The sequence below is a fragment of the Pteropus alecto genome, unplaced genomic scaffold (assembly GCF_000325575.1).
Source record: "Pteropus alecto unplaced genomic scaffold, ASM32557v1 scaffold251, whole genome shotgun sequence".
Lineage (NCBI taxonomy): Eukaryota > Metazoa > Chordata > Mammalia > Chiroptera > Pteropodidae > Pteropus > Pteropus alecto.
In genome coordinates this window covers 1,939,287-1,956,776 of record NW_006431048.1, presented here as the reverse complement: position 1 = coordinate 1,956,776, position 17,490 = coordinate 1,939,287, and the positions used below count along the sequence as shown (strand labels likewise).

Here is a 17,490-nt window from a genome sequence, read left to right as displayed (position 1 = left end):
GTTGTATCTGTTTCCTAATAATAATAAAAATATTTATCCTGGAGAAATGCCCAGTCAGAATTCAATACCTTCCTCGAGGAAATTGTTGGAGACTAAATTGGCATGGGATTGTTTATAAAGAAAATTTAAGCTTTCTAAGTTCGTGTAGCAGAGAATTCATATATGCAGCAAACAGTTACAAAACATGAATGAGAACTATCTTGTGTTTTTATCTAATAGTATTTATAGTGGTTTAAAGTACTTAATAGTCATACTTATCATATCTACTTTTTATCAAGTCATGTGTTAGATGTTTGAGAAACAAATAAATGAACAAATAAATAAAAAAATAAACGCATCTACAGCTATGCCACCCTGAACAAGCCTGATCCATCTGATCTCGGAAGCTAAGCAGGGTCAGGCCTGGTTACTACTTGGATGGGATACCACCTAGGAAGACCAAGTGCTGTAGGCATAAAAAATAAAAAAATAAGGGATTGTAAGCTGACAAGGTCCTTGCAATCTGTGAGGTCAACCAAGGATTGCCTCGCCTAAAAAAGTAAAAATAAATAAAAAATAAAGGGATTAGTTATCATCAAAGGCTTTGGACTTCTTAAAAGAGGCAACTTTCAAGAACAAAGTACGAAGTTGGTTTAGAACTCTATTCTCAAATACTCTTGACTTTCTATGAAGCTTGGATCTATCCTTTCAACATCATACAACTCTGCAGTAATGATTTAGACTCTCTACAATAAGAATTAATTAGTTCTAATTCCCATCCTCCAGTATAATAGGCATTTAATCTAACACGAGTAAATAAAAGCAGAGATATAAGCCCAAATAAATGATGACTAAGTAGAAAAGGACTGACATTGAATCTTTATCAAACTGGGCAAAGATTGAGTCAGTATGAAGCAACAGAGGCATAATGAGCACTTACGAGAAATTAATTCCACATTTGGAGACCAGACGATAAATGACAAGGTCAAATAGTGGGATGAAGATAAGAACCAGAAGGGGATTTAGTACCTGTAATACCATAGTAAAAAGGATTAGTTACAAGCGTTTTATCTTATGTATTCTTATTGTACTCTCATTGGCTTGTGCACATTCTCCCTCATATTCAAACACACTTTCATCATACTAAGTACAGAATGATTCCACAGCTCAGTCCCTTTACACCTAAGACTCTATTTCCCTTGCATAGCATCTCAGTTTTCTAATATTCCAGGGAATCAGTTTCACTCTGAACTTGTTTTCCTATCAGTCAACTGAGAGCTCTTCTCTCCCATTTTCTCTTATCTTCTCCATTTCCACAGCCCAAAGGAAAATGTCATTGCCAGAAAAAGAAAGAAGAGAATGAAGATTGGGGAATTCTTGAACGAGGGGTTAACAAAGAACTGGGAGTCATCAATAAACAGAGATTCTGACTTGGTGGCTCATACAACAAAGCCTTCCCCTTTCTTTGACAGTATTTCCATGATACTACCTTGACATGGAAGAGAAAATCAAATGCTTATACTTTTCCTATGAGCTCAAAACTCACTCTCCTTGGACTTGGACAGGCGCTACTTACTTAACAAAGGATATGAAAGAGAAGTATGGAACTTAAGGAGAATATTTTCTTTTTATTATTTTTCTTTTTATTAAATGTATTGGGGTGATATTTGTTAATAAAATCGTATAGGTTTCAAGTGTACAATTCAATAATACATCATTTGTATATTGCATTGTGTGGTGATTATTTTAATCCTTATGCTTAGCACTCATCAGCATACAAGGAAAAATAACATCAAATTATGATTGGAAGTCCTAATACTATTGGTAGAAGTATAGAGGAGAAAAGAATTAATCCCCATTACTATAGAGAAGTCTCCTACCTGCATCTGTTCAGGCTGAAGCACAATAAAACCCTGAAACATAATAATAAATTAAATTTAGATGATGGCTAAAGACAGGAAAAGGTTAAATCGACAATCTTGGTATTAGCAGATAAGAAGCATAAGTTAAAATTCATCAGGTCTTTAGTTCAGGGCCACTATCATTTTGCAAGAGTTTGTGAAGGAACAGACTGGGAATGGCTTTAGGCTATGTTTGCTGAAGGTAGATGGGCCTAAAGCAGAATATTCTTTTCTGTGTACTATACATTCCTTAACTTCCAAGAGAATAGAGTCAAAGTGTTTTTATTAACATCAGTAACTGCAGTTGTGGATGATAATAATGTGAAGGACAAGACATCATGGTTAGGGTGAAGATTTCCACTGACACACAGTGTTTCCGAAGTTGTTCTCCAGGATGCTCAACAAGAGTTCAATCATGGTAAATCCTCGATAACCAGAGGAAGGAAAAAGGTGAAATTATATTTGGCAGGCTGCAAATAGACTGGCTAATAAGACCCTGGCATCATTCTACCCTACCTCATTCACAACTGAGACGTAGCAAAATAATACAATGATTTAGGAAATGGCACAATTGAGAGCAGAGGTGGAACTTTATGTGCCAAAGAATGGAGATTGGAAAAAGAGAAAATAATGCTTACAACTTTACCATGCTTTCTATACCCATGGACAAAATATCCCATGTCCAAGTCCTCCGCTGTGATTTGCTTGAGAGATGGGGCCAATTGTGTACTAGCACCATTAAACCTGTCCCTGCTATGCCCAAGGCAAGCTCAGATGGAAGAAAACAATCACTATCCCAGGTCTATATCACTTCATTTGCTATCCTCTCAACACTTCCTTGTATACATTTAAACCTTTCTCAACCTTATGTCCCTGATTTCTAAACATAAGATTCTGGTTTTTACTTCTAGATTAGCTTTCTTTATTTTGCCTACTCAGTACTTTCCTGCTAAAGGCATCTCTCTTATGATCTTAAGTCAATTTTCAGACATAAACATAAATGAGTTAATTTTTTCCTAATATAGATTATAAAGAAAATAGACTTCTCTGAAAAAAATCTCTTCAACTCACCAAATTCCTATTCATCTTGGTGGCTTGCAAGGTCCATCGTGAGCCCTAGGTCAGGCAGATGCTATTATGAGACATCCCTTTTCTGTAAGAAGGAAGTGGCTAGAAGAAGGGGTGGCTTTCAAAATAACAATTCTTACCTGCTGTTCCAAAAGAGCCCAGAACATGGGCAATGGGATATAAAGGAATAGTACCCTGGTCAGTGCCTTCACATCCATAATGAGCTGCCTCTGCAAGAAAGGGAAAGAAGGAGCCGGCTGAATTGTCATACATGGTTTTCTTCCTTGGAGTAGAAGTACCCCAGAACAGTAAGAGAAGAGATTAAATGCAGCAGAAGAGAATAATTTTGGACATTAAGAAAGATGCTACAGAGCTATAAGATGTTTTTGCAGTTCCAACTTACTGGGTATTTTTCAGCTGCCCAGTCTAGCCAGTGCTGTCGCTTTGTAATGTCCTCAGAACGGTTCTTGAATCGGTTGGAAATAGCAAACTAGAGCAGAACATAGATACGGGAGGAGAGACAAAAAGAAACCACCCCCTGCCTTTTTCCAATTTATCATCCTTTCCTTCAAACACACATACTTTAAGTGACTTCCTTTGATTTTGATTCCAAGCCTTTGATTTAATTGGACATTAAATTTCAGAATATTTCAGATATAATTTTATCTATCTTTATATCTTGTTGGCAACATATAAAACTACATTTCAGAATATTTTTGGCAATTAAAAAAAACAGTTATTTATTTATTTATTTACTTACTTACTTACTTACTTACCTACCTACTTAATGGTTAAACAGGGGAACAGAGGAAGGCTAATTAATTAATCTTAGTTTGCCAAAAGGCACAGATGTAGAACTGAAGTCATTGAAAAAAATGTATACCCATGTTTGAAGGCCTGTATGCTCAGCATAGCACCTCTTACCCTTTGATTGAAAAAGGCAGGTAAACAATTCATGGACTTACCCAGATACATTTGACAACTTGAGTCACTACATTTCCTTCTGGAGGTGTTTTTTTGTACATTTTGCTTCCCATTGCAAACACAACTGCAATTGATATACAAACAAGTTTCTTAGCTTCTTATTTAGCATCTCCAGTATGTCAATGCTAAGGACAGACTGCTGAAGTGTAGGAGTGACTGGTAGATCTCATAAAGGGCAGAAACCCACTTAACAGTTCCTGACTTGGGAGTTATAATAATTATGGGAGCCGAGAGAAGAATAAAACGATCAGTTATTACAGAGCTATCTGTTGAGACTTTCCTGTAATCACAGGAATAGAAGTCATCTCTACATCTGATATATTACCAACTTTCGTTGATCTTCTTTCTTCAGTCTGCCTCTTCTTTTCCATTACCATGGCTATGGTCTTATTTAGGACCTCACAACTTCTTCCTTGGATTATTAAAATGGCCAACAACTAGTTTCTCAATCCCTGATCCCTTCTTTCTCTTATCTGATGCCAAATTAAAATCTACTTTTCAAGACCTACCAAATGAGCCCAAACTCTTGGCATAAAAGACTTCCCAAATTCAGTATTGTCCTGATGGTTATTATTACTATCTCTTGAAGATTTATTGTTACGTGTAAAGTCTTAAGCATTTTATATATATTGACTGATTTAACCTAACAAAATATGCACTATTCTCTTCATTATACACATGAGAAATTGAAGATTCAAGAAATTAAGCAACTCAAAGCTAAAAACTGCCAGAAACTGCAGTTTTTATGGTGGTTAAGAGCATAGATTTTTAAATTAGATCACTTTTGACCTGTGGCCTAATTAAAAAATCTATGCTCTTAATCACCATAAAGTACCTCATTTACTCATTCTTGCATTATTCATTGTGCTAGACCCTACTGGGAATAAAGATTAAAAAGACTTGGCCACTGCCCACAAGGGAGCTCATGTCAACCTACAGTTTCCCACTTTATGTTTCATTATTCTCTATTAGGTATCCTATGCTCTAACCACTGTTCATCATTCCTACAAACAGTTCTATTCTATATGTTTCTGCTCTGAAGCATATTCTCTTTCCCATAACCCACACCTTTATTCTTTAACCTCATCTCCACAGCCAATTATAAATGAATTTTATTTTATTTTTTCTTTTACTTCCCAAATAATCAGCAATGAGCTGATATTACTTGTATAATTGTCAAGTGTGATTTTTTTCAAGTTGATTAACAAAATCTGTAGGAAGACTCCATATTGGTACCCTCCTCGATATACTTTCCTCCTTGATGTGCTAGACCCTCCCAGTAGGGTCTAGCACAAAGAATAATGCAAGAATGAGTAAATGAGGTACTTTATGGTGGTTAAGAGCATAGATTTTCTAGTGCCAGCAAGGTGCCCCTCTAGTAGATCATTTCCCAAAGATGCCTTTCTCAGTGACCAGTAGAATTTTCCAACATCCTTACACTTGAGATGCCTGAATCACCTTATTTTATCCTACCTTCACTTTCTAATTTCTCTATACCTTGCAGTTAGATTCACTCTACCACTTTTTCTTTATTCATCTTCTCAGTTTCCCCAAAGCTCCTCCAAATAGTACCCTTTACTTACAACAGCCTTTTTATTGGTGATAGAAAAAATAGTTCAGGGAAAGAATGCTAATCCTGGGAGACAAGTAAGCAAATAAAGAGCTATCTAGACAAAAGGAAGATTTTGGATAGGAAATAAACTGCTCCTGAAACTAAGAATGATCCTAGAAAGAGGCTGGAAATCTCAGGAATTATGGTCTCAATAGTGACATTGGAGTGACAAAAGGAAGGCCAGGTAATGAACTCAATAAGGTTCAACTTAAATTTCAAAGCCATTTGACTAAAGAAGATGAATAGGGACCTTGAGTTTCTCTACAATCTTCTCCTTGTGAACATAAGAAACGTCTAACCTGTAGAGAATTTTATTAATTTATTTGATGGCTCATGACAGTGCCCGAAAGTAAGATCTCAAATGCTCTAAAGAATGATAGTTTCGCAGTTTCTTTTATACATTTGTTATAAAGGAGAGAACATAAGGAAGATTACATGAGGATGGGAGAAAGCAAAGTAGGGATTAAACTACAGGATAATTAACAAGATTAAGTGCCCACTTGAGGGTGGTTATACCTACAAGGGGTCTGGAAAGGAGGCATTTCAGGGTGTATTAACCTAGATGCACAAAAACAATGGACAGGTCTTGCTTAAGGCAAAGATAAATCTTTTACTGAAGAAATTACTACGTACTATGACCTGCCTTGTTAGGAATTTATGATCAGGTTACCCTGTGAGGTTACTTTTTGGTCAATGTACTTGCCAGATTTATTACAGAGCCCCTTTTTCATCTACATCCCTCTAGAAGATGAGGCTGTCTCCAACTTCATGAAGATAGAAGCCTTCAGATGGAAACTCTCTCAACTACCTGCCATCAAATCTATTAATTCCTGTGTCCATACCAATCCTCTCCTCCTTCCAGTTAGATGAAGGTGATGTTCTCTCTCTTGTACAAAGGTAGTTCTGTCATACGTTCTTTCATATACTGTCTTCATCTTGCATCTTCAACTTCTTTCTCTACTGGAGTCTTCGCAATAATATTCAAGCATGCTTGATATCCTCTTGACTCTATGTCACTTTTCAGCTATAAATACTTACTAATCAATCTTGAAACTCCAGTATACCATATACCAATATACCATAACTGATATCACCAAATCAATAACCTTCTTGTTGCTATATTTAATGAAAATTTTTTACCCTAAACTCAATTTCCCACTTAGTAATATTTGTCACTGATTGGTTTCTTTTTTTCTTGAAATCCTTTTGTATCCAAAATAGCACTACTACCACTTTGGCCATTCCTTCTTTGTCTCATTTGTGGGCTTTTCCTCTTTGTCTGTCTTTTAAATGCTGGTATTCTTTGGGTTCTATCCTAGCCCTCTTTTTACCTTATTCATACTATCTCTTAGTTATTTTAACTATTTTCATGGCTTAATTTCTATCCATATACTAATAGCTCCAAATCTTTATCTGGAGCTATTTCTTCTGAGTTCTAGACCTGTATTTCCTAATAACTGCTTGATACTGTAATTATATGTTTCAAGAATATCTAAAATATAACATGTCCAAACTAAATTAATTGGTATTGCTCCAAACCTGTTCTCTCTCATTATCTCAGTTAATGATCTCACTATCTACCCAGTTGGTCAAATCACAATCCAACATCCAACTTTGACTTATGTTCTCTCTCACTTCATATATCTAATCATTTCAAGTTTTGTCAGTCTACCAGGACCAGAACAAGGTGAGTTGAGTGAGGCACTCACCTTGAACATAAAATTTAAGACCAGTAATCAAATAAATGTATCCTTGACTCATCCTTAACTCATTCTTTCTCCACATTGGTCAGAAACACCACTGAAAAATAAAAACCTAATAATTCCTCAGCTCAAAATCCTTTTATAGCTCTCTACTGTCCTCCTGATAAAGTTCTAATTCCTTAATTACTTAAAAGGAACTTTATTATCTGATTTATGTCAATTTCTCTTGTTTATTTTTCTCATTTATGCTCCAGGCAATCTGAATTCTTTTAAGGCTTTTGAATATGTCATATTTCCTCTCACCTCTTTGTCTTACAGATACCATGTCTTATTTCTGTTTCACTTCTAACCTCTTCTTTGATTAATTGCTGTTAATCTTTTAGTTTTTAGATATCTTTCTTTAGACAAATCTTTTTTCACCTTCAAAGTTTTAGTCATTCATCCCTACTTACCTACTATGTGTTCTGATAGCTTTCTCTGTACATATCCAGTTGTGACACTAATCATAGTATATTGTAAATTTCTGTTTACTTATCTGTCTCCCTCTTCCTGCTGGACTATATTAGTTTTTTGAAAGCATAAACTCATGAATGGACCTTGAGATAATCATGCTAAGTGAAATAAGCCAGACAGAAAAAGTTGAAAACCACATGATATCACTTATATGTGGAATATAAACATAAAAGCAACAAAAGAACAAGACAAAGAAACAGACTCATGGACATGGACAATAGACTAGTGGTTACCAGAGAGTAGCGGGGAGGTAGATGGGGTAAAAGGGTTAAATATGTGGTGACAGAAAGAAATCTAACTATGGGCAGTGAATACACAATGCAATATATATGTGTATATATATGTATAAGCCATACTGCTAAGTTGTACACCTGAAACTTACTAGATTTTGTTAACTAATGTCACTATAAGAAAAAAAGAAAGCACAAACTCTGTGGCTATCTCATGTACCACTGTAAGCCCAACCTAGCACAGAATCTGACACATAATAGGTACATTAAATAAATGTTTGTTGAATAGCTGAATAAAAAATAAATGAATAAATTAAATTACAGTGAAAGCTGAGAGGACTGACTTATTAGTACCAAGAACACAGAAGCAGATGACTAATAATGACAGCTAACATGTTTCATATTTCATAATTTATAAAACATTTCACTTGCAGCATCTCTTTTGATCTTCATAATTACTCTGATATGTAAACATTAATATTGTACAATTATCCAGAGAAAGAGACATAGTACTAATCACTGGAAAACCAGGAAAATACTTGGAAAAATGTTTGGCTTCGAAAGGAGAAGGAAACAGGGACTGTATTATCACAGCTTTCCTGGAATAATCCATAAACTTCCTTGGAATTGGAATTGGAATCTGAGTATTACTACTAGCCACACCCCTGGTAGAAAGTAATCAGACTGCACATTGAGTCTCTGGGCTCTTTTCCCTCCATTGAGCTCTTTGGTGTTTGGATTGGACATCTTCCAAGGGGGTGTCACCCAAAGACTCAGAGTGAGAATAGGTTTCCAGGTCAATGATTAGAAACAACTATGTCCAAGTTTCTCCTTAGACTGCATAAACTCAGTAACCCACACGTCCCTTTTCTTCTTCTATTACTGAGTTCTCAGTAGTGGAGAATGCCACTTGATCTAAGTTGCATGAATTTCCCCTTACTTACTCAACTCCTCTTATACTCTTTGCTCAAAAGTAAATTTCTTTGGAGCACTGCAGAACAAGGCGGAAAAAGCTAAAACTGGAAGCTACTTTAAAAGGCATAAAGAATTAAAAATGTCTTCCAATTACCAGATAAATAACAGACGAAATAAGCTAGTTTGACAGAAAGGATTAATTACCTTCCTTGCTTCCTCATATATTATAGTGTGGATCTCAATCCTGACTACACATTAGAATCACCTAGATATTTATAAAGTTATGGATACCCAGGCCCTATCCCACAGATAAACTGATTTAATTAGTCCTACATTGGGCCCAGGGATCGGTCTTTCTTAAAGCTCTCCAGGAATCTTATAAGCTGTGTAACCTTGAGCTCTTTTTAAAAAAAGGTTTCTGACTTCATTCATTTATTTTATTTCCAATGTTTGTGGAAAATCCCTACAGTAACACCTACCAAAAAGGGTGTGAAGACTGAATAAAATAGATTGCGTAAAGTGCTAACATGATGCTTTATACGTGACAGGCATTGACGATTATTAGTTTTCTCTGCCCCACTGCACTTACCAAGAGCTATTACCATAAGCAATCCTGGAACTCCAAAAGCCAATGCATAGCAATCTTCCCCAAAACACTGTACACCTCCTAAAGAAATAAAAAAGTAACCCTGAATCTTGAGTCTTTGAAGTTCTATTCTGCAAGCTCAGGTTTTTGAGGTTGTAAACATAGATGCCTTCTTTCCACCCATCACCTAATCCATAATCTTTCATTTAGGCCAGACAAATTAAGATTGAAAGAAATTCTCTCAGATTTTAAGCCCTCATAAAAGAAGAAGATGGAGAGCAGAAAGTCTTGAACAGATTTTTGGCTGGCCAGAGTAAAGTCTTACACAAAGTCCCTCAGAAAAGATTCTAACCTCTCAGCATGGGTGTGATAAACATAGAAATCAAGCTTCCTGCATTGATGGAGAGGTAGAAGGCTGAGAAGTATCTAGTCCGTTCCTCTTCCTGAAACAAACAAGACAAATCATCAGTTCAATGTGCCTTTTAGCTCCACCCTCCACCCTATGTTCAGATTCAGCTGGAGGTATGTATATATACAGAGACAGATTTAGATGTTGCCTCCATGGTGTCCGAATATGATATTAGATATTTTAAAACATAAATATCTGGCTGACCCTAGACAAACATCTGCCCATATTTCAAATCTCAGTACAAGCATCTTTAACATTCTTTGACTCCTTTACCTGGGCAGAAATGATTATCATGTATAACATACCACTACTGTGTCCTATATGTATCTACCCTAATATTAATTTCTGTGCATTAAATGCCTGTTTCTTTCAGTAGGTCATGAGTTGCTTTAGGGCAGAAATCATAGCTCACTCATTTCTGTAATCCCTACTACCTAGCATAGCACCTGCAAATATTATAGACTCAACAAATGTTTAATGACTGAGTTAAGTGAACGAATGAGTTAAATAACAGATTTTGTGGAATGTGTGGTAGAAATAGGATTAAAACATAGGACAGTGGTGTAAACTGTTGATTAAGAAGGGTAATTCACCTAGTGCTTATGGGAATTCTGCCAGAAAATATTAAAGAATGTCCATGGCTGATGGAAACCTGGAGGTGGGATTGTCCTATTATTGAATATCTTTTTGGAGCAGTTACCAAATGAAGCAGCTTTCAAATAAAGTTCCTAATGCTGCCTCATTCTTACACATTAGCACAATCTGTCCTTCCTTATTTTCTATTATGGTATGTTTCATTTCCTCTTCTGGTCTCCATTTAAACATTATTCCACTTCATCTATTTGTATAGTTAATTATGCAGAGAATCTCATTTGCCAAAGTTTAATTATTTCTCTAAATTCAGGAAGCAATTATAATCTATGGCCCCTTCAGACAGATAAGGAATATAAAATGTAACGAAAATGTTCTAAAGGGTAAGATTCCATTTGAGTTATGACCACAGGAAGACAGGACACAGAGAGAACAGAGAGAGAATACCTAGAAGCATGATAAATAGCTATAGATGAAAGGATAGGTATATGAAGACAGACAAAAAAAGAACACTGAGAGCAAAAGAGAGGAAGCTAGAAATGTTGGTTGACAAAAGAATAAACTATTTCCCTTGCCTATTCGTAACTGCTTCCTCATACAGGCCCATTTTCACTTTATTCATACCGGTTTTTTTCCCCATTGACAATGCAAAGTATTTAGGAAAAGAGGGGATGATCATGTAGACAAGTTCATCTATAGAAACTCATTCTGTTTTATTCCAAATGGTCATTTTCTCCTTTCACGGAATCTCAAAGCTAGAGATGCTAAATCATCTCTACACCATTCATCCTCTCCTATTCCCAAAGTGCTTACTACATTTCTTCTTAAATACCTCAAATGAGAGTGAACTCACTACTTCAAACTCTATTTGAAGTTTTTCCTTCTGTCAAGCAAAATACTAGTTTCCTATGGCTTTCACTCATTCGGTCTCAGGTTTAATTATCTGTCCAATATCTATAGAGAGCTATGATATTCTCTTTCATTCTTATCTTATCTAGAATAAATCTCCATTTCGCTCAACCTTTCTTCGCTCAACCTTTCATAAGATATGTCTTTTAGTCCAACCACCACCGTGGTCACTTTCCTTTGAATGTACTCCAGTTTCTCTTTCTGTTAACAACCAGTACCCAGAATGGAACATAACTCCTTAGATATCATCTTACCATTGAATTACTTTAATCTTGGCAAACGGCTACCGCTCAGGCACCTTTTCTAAAGCCTGTTCTACATTTTTGAAAATACAGGAATAACAGGACTCACATGTTTTTGTTCAAACTGGTCTCCACCAAAAGCTGCCACACAGGGTTTGATACCTCCTGTCCCCAAAGCTATTAGACTCAGGCCAATCAACGACAGGACTCTGAAATGGAGAGGTGAGGATACTAACCATATTGATATTAAAAACAACAGTAGAAATTGAATATAGAGCTATAGGAATTTAAAAAAGTATACAAGGGCAAAGATCTCCTTTACATTTCTAATCTGTGGGCACTTTTCATCTGCCTTCACTGATAAAGAAGACTTGGTAGCACTTGTGATCTTTACAACTCTGAGCCACTGCCAGAAAGTAATTATTACATGGGAAAATTTTGTCCCTGGTATTTCCATTTACCCCTTGTGTACAACAGACAGAAGCAGATACTGAAGGAACTTTAAAATTAAAGCTCTGGTTCTCCATGTTGTCTTAGTCAAAGGGACACTTCAATAGAAAGATCTTCTGAACTCTTACAACACATATCCTCACTAACCAGAAAACAAAATGTTAAAATTTATCATAATTAGTAGAAGTATCACTAATTTTTGATGGGACATCAATAAGGAGGTATCTAATATTTATTAAATTTCAAACAAAATTCTTAACTCATTGGATAAATACATGTAATAGGCACATTATAAACACAAATACATATGACCTGCTTCTTGAACAACTGTAATCCTCTATATGAACTGAACCAATAGACAACAAAATTTATCAAATGTTTCTTGCACTGTAAACATCAATAGCTTTAAAAATGGATAAAGCAATCGGAATATGTGGAACTACATATAAACAGAAATAATTCAAGCTTTGAATATGACTTCTACAATGTCCTATAAGGAAATATTAACAGACTGTTTTTTTTAACCCTGGTAAAGTATAGATGCATGGTTAGGTGATTAGGTGAGAGAATATGGAGGGCATAAAGGTTTTAATGATTTTCTTCAAGCATATGATGAGTTTTTATGAAGGAGATACTAACTAGGTATTTTACAAGTCCACAAATGCTTAATAAATACAAATGAACTCAGATAAAGTAGGGAAGAGTTCAGTTGGTTATAAAATGATTTTTTGTCTTAACCAATTTAGTAATAAAACAGAAAGGTGGAAAATAAAAGGACACCTCTGATTAAAAAAAAAAATGTGTAACGAATGTGTGAAACATTTACCTAATGAAAGAAAAGTGGTTCGGTTTATTCCATGATTTTACTCACGTGTGCACCATGTGTCCCCCCAGTATTGGTAAGGCACCCAAGGACTTGATCACATGGCCCAGCACATACACCAAAGAAAGATAGATAATTGTCCTGTTGAGAGAGTTACATCAGTCAGTCTACAAACAGAATTCGGAAATTTGAATAATATAGACCCAGAGTTCATACTGTTCTTAGTGCCAGGATAAATAAAGCAGGAGGAGGAAGTAGTAGAGGAGGAAAAAGTTACCTGAAATATGCAAGTAGAAATAACATGGTCAATGACGTAAACAGACTAGGAAAAGAAAGAGAGGGGAACTCTGTATCCTGTAGTGTTAGAGATAATGGGCATTCCCTTCAAGTTCCTTTCTCATACCTGACCTCTCTTCCCCTTCTCATTCCACACACACACAAAGCATCCCTGCTCTAGTACATATATACCAAGACCAAGATAAATCTGTAGTGAGTGATGATGTGTTAAAGTAAGAGAACCAGAAGAACAGGATACTTTGAGATGTTTTTCTCAAGGAATGTCTTTGGTTCTAAAAATTGATAGGAGTCAAGGAAGAACTCCAATTAAAGAGGAAAAAGAAACGGCCAACACAAAGAACTTTCTTTAAACCCTACCACTGAGATATATGGAGAGGTAAAGGGCTCTTAGGTTTAGCCCGGTCACTTGAATACCTGGGTTAATTGTTATCCCTGCCACAGTTTCCTCATAGACAAGTTACCAAGGGTAAGGAAGGAGCCAGGGACTTTCAATAGACTGTCTATGATAAAGATCATGCAGCTGGTAGGGACTTCCTGGTGGTTGTTTTTCCAAAAAATCTGAATGGCAAATAGAAAGTAGAAGAGTGAAAATTTCCAGTAAGAACATATGTAGAAATATACACATTGAAATATGGCACACTACCACATGTACAATATACTCCTCATGTATATTACCACACTAGCATTCTCTTTGTATATAAGTAGAATGTTAGTACTAGAAGGAACCTTGGATATTATACATTTTATATCTGTGATTTTAAAGTGTTATATACCAATGTGCACTATAAAGAATTGAATGAAGTTATCAAAGAGAGGCTGGAGACACCAGAAATTTTAGGTTGTGGATTTCTCTTCTAAATGCCTAATCTTCCTAGGCTAGCTCTCCAGGGAAGGAATCTTAGGTTTATAATGACAAGTGGGGGATAAGAAGTTGGGTGACTAATCTAGGGTTACTTAATATCAGAAGGAGGGGACAGGCTTTTGCAAAAGATTTTGTAATCTTCTAGAGGAAAGTTATCTTTGTTGGAATAAAAAGAATAAATAGAAAGAAAAGGAATGAAAAGAGACTGAAAAAAGGCCAGCTCTCATGAACCCAAAAGAGATGATCTACACTAAATCATCAGAAAAATCAAAAGGAGTCTGAGCTGAAGTAACAGAATCTGAGTAGGGAGATCAGAGCATTATCAGATTATTGGACAAAATGAATGAGAGAAGTGTAAGTGGCTTAGAGCTGGGGTCCCCAACCCCTGGGCTGCAGGCTGCACAACAGGAGATGAGTGGCTGGCAAGCGAGCAAAGCTTCATCTGTATTTGCAGCCACTCCCCAGCACTAGCATCACCTCAGCTCCACCTCAGTTCATCAGGCATTAGATTCTCATAGGAACACTGGTCTCTGGTGCCAAAAAGGTTGGGGGGCTGCTAGTAGAGGAAAATAGGCAGCCTTCTAGGTGGTAGACTCAGGGAATTAATCTAGGTTATGAAGAATATAAGAGAGGATGCTACCGACAGGCAACTTAAACAAAAGGAGAAAGAAGTTAACAGGCTTGGAAATTCCACATTTGAAGTGGGATCATTGGGGTCTTTGTAATTCCAATCATTTGACACATAACTGTTTTAGATAGACTTGACCAATCTTTCATTTGCAAATGGAGAAAGTGAAATTCAGACACTTTAAAGGACATTCATAAAGTGATGTTCCATTTAGTATTCATTGGGGTTAGGTTAGAACTTCTGCTTTCTAACTCATAGTCTGGTGTTCCTTCAGTTTTATCATGAACAAGTTAATGTGGAAAAAGAAAAGGGAAGAGGAAGAACTTTTAAATTTTATCTCATCACCAGAGCTATTTTTAAGTAGAGCTTAGGAGCTGAGAAGTAAGGTACAGTGATGGCAGAGGAAGAGACCTATCATGAAGAGAGTTAGCTCTGATAAGACAAAAATGATAGGAGGAGCTTACTCAGAGAAAGAGAAAAGAGAAGTGTAGAGAGATATCCAGAAGCATATTTGGCAATAAATACATTTAAGAGAATGGTTGTAGTGACTGTCAAGGTGAGTCCAGACTGATAGCCATGGGTCACAGTTCATAAAAACCAACACTAGAGATAAAAGTCATCTTCATGCCTGCCTACACTTATTCTCAGTCTTGTACCTACATCTGAATATCTGAGGGTGAATAAATTTATTCATTGAAATATTTATCAGGCACTCTTCTAGGTGTTGTGATTAAAAATATAAAGGAGGTTTTGTTCTCTAATAAGTATTTGGAAGAAGATATTAGATTTATACACGAATAATTATGACAAGATAGAGTTTGGTAAATGTCATATGAGGGTAAAAAAATAAAGAGTTCACAGGAGAGTTACTACATAGCATAGGTGGCATTTGAACTGAGCCTTATTGGGTTAGGACAATGAAGAATAGGGGGAATGAGATTCCATGAAATAGAAACAGTGCAAGCAGAAAAAGATATACTGGCCATTGTGAGGGAAATATTAGTAATATTCTATTTTTCTCTAGTAATCATTCTTGAAAGGGAGTAAGTATGACAATAGGAGCAGAAAGGTCAGTTGAGATGACATTAGTGGACAATGGGTTAGACAGCAGAAAATTTTGAGCAGAGTAGTAATGTGAACAAAAATTTCTGTTAGGAAGATTAATTTGACATTAGTGTAGAGGTTCAATTATAAGAAAAGGATGTGGGAAGCAATGATAACATTTTAGGTATCCATTTCAATAGCCCAATTTAGAGGTAATGAAGACCAAAACTAGAGTAGTGGCAAGTAATGGTAGTGAGTTTCACTGTTGAAGAGGGCTAAATGTGAGAGATATTATAGAAATAGAATCGGTAGAATTTGATAACTGATTGAATGTGGGGGTATAGAGAAGCTAGAAGAAAGAACAAGTTTAGGAAATGAAGATAAAGTGAAATATCCAGGAGATGAATGTCAATACGCAATTATAATGCGTAATAGAACCTGAATGACAGGTTAGGATTACATAGTTTGAAGAGCTATCTGCAATAACTAATGTTGACAACATAGGGTTTGCTAAAAGAGAATCTGGAAAAGAGAAAAGAGTAAAAAATAAACCCTAGGGAAATGACTACATTCAGAAAACAGTGAAGTAAATAAAAGGCAAAAGAGAAGCCAAATAAGGAAGAATCTAAAAAAGTATGAGGAAGAGAACTAGAAAACACAGTGTTAAAGAAGCACAGGGAAGTTTCAAGAATATAGGAATGATAAATAAACTGTAATGTAAAAACAAGTTCAAAGTGAGTAATAATTATTAGAAAAGACCCCTGGAATTTGTTAACAAAGAGATCGCTGTCAATGATCTTAGAGAGAGGAATTTCAATAGGATAAAGAGATGATTTATGCTATATTTTATTGTACTTACCACAATCTGCTCTGCATTAAAGCTAGTTGAACATGAATAATGTGAAGCAGGTATTTATTTCTTATTCATCTCTTTATCCCCTATGTTTCTTCAAATAGAAGATATTTGGTTAACATTTATTGAATTAACCTGATCAGATTAAATTGAATTTAATTGGATTCAGTTGCAATACATTATATTACTCTACCTGAAGGAATAATAATGAATGAGAAAGAAAGACAACATACAGATGATTCTTTTTAAAATTTGGAGATAATTGTAATAAGACAAAGAAGACAGGAAAAGGAGGATTAACAGTTTGTTTAAAGCTATCAGAAATTTGTTCCTGCTTCTAGGTAGAGAAAATGACTATCTCTGAGGGAGAATTTGAAGGCAAGAGAGGGGACTATTGACAGTACAAAAACCCTAGGGAGAGAGATCTAGATAAATGCGTTACATATGTTAAAATTCATCAAACTGTATATTTAAGATTTTTGGATTTGTGTACTTTAAATAAACCTCAAGAAAAAAATAAAATTAAAAAATTAAAGAATACTTCAAAAAGGCTCATGATTAAGGGCATAACTGGAGGTTGTTAAATGTTCCTGAAATAGGTCGGAAGCTATTGTTCACCAAATCTCAGAGCTATATGTCTTCAATTTTAAAGGAAGTCATTTAAAGAATAAAGTACAAGTCATGTATATAAGTCTTTTATTCTATAACTGAATAGAGACCACGGCTTATACTGTTTATTCTGCAAATAGTACCAACCCTATCTGGATGGACTTGGTAACTAATATTACACAAGAAGCAAACATAGATCTTGCCCACCATCTCTCTTCTCTCAAGTCAAAATGTGTTTAGTACTATGTTGTGGTTGTAGCTACAGAGAAGGTGCTGATTAAA

The 17,490-nt window shown here is 35.6% G+C and overlaps 1 protein-coding gene and 1 pseudogene across 4 annotated transcripts in view; one reads left to right on the top strand and one right to left on the bottom strand.

Moving 5' to 3' along the window:
- SLC15A2 (solute carrier family 15 member 2) overlaps window positions 1-17,490 on the bottom strand; it is a 51,831-nt gene that overhangs the window by 20,401 nt on the left and 13,940 nt on the right. For 3 of the 4 annotated variants that reach the window (XM_025051983.1, XM_006905592.3, XM_025051991.1), the window contains 10 exons: window positions 12,964-13,056; window positions 11,752-11,851; window positions 9,844-9,934; window positions 9,495-9,572; window positions 3,914-3,996; window positions 3,352-3,438; window positions 3,089-3,178; window positions 2,952-2,996; window positions 1,860-1,892; window positions 920-1,008 (listed from right to left, as the gene is read on the bottom strand). In XM_025051983.1, the coding sequence (XP_024907751.1) occupies window positions 920-1,008; window positions 1,860-1,892; window positions 2,952-2,996; window positions 3,089-3,178; window positions 3,352-3,438; window positions 3,914-3,996; window positions 9,495-9,572; window positions 9,844-9,934; window positions 11,752-11,851; window positions 12,964-13,056 (789 nt within the window). The remainder of the gene's footprint in view (window positions 1-919; window positions 1,009-1,859; window positions 1,893-2,951; window positions 2,997-3,088; window positions 3,179-3,351; window positions 3,439-3,913; window positions 3,997-9,494; window positions 9,573-9,843; window positions 9,935-11,751; window positions 11,852-12,963; window positions 13,057-17,490) is intronic. The other variant, XM_025051988.1, reaches the window with a different exon arrangement.
- On the top strand, window positions 337-454 carry LOC112486184 (annotated as a pseudogene).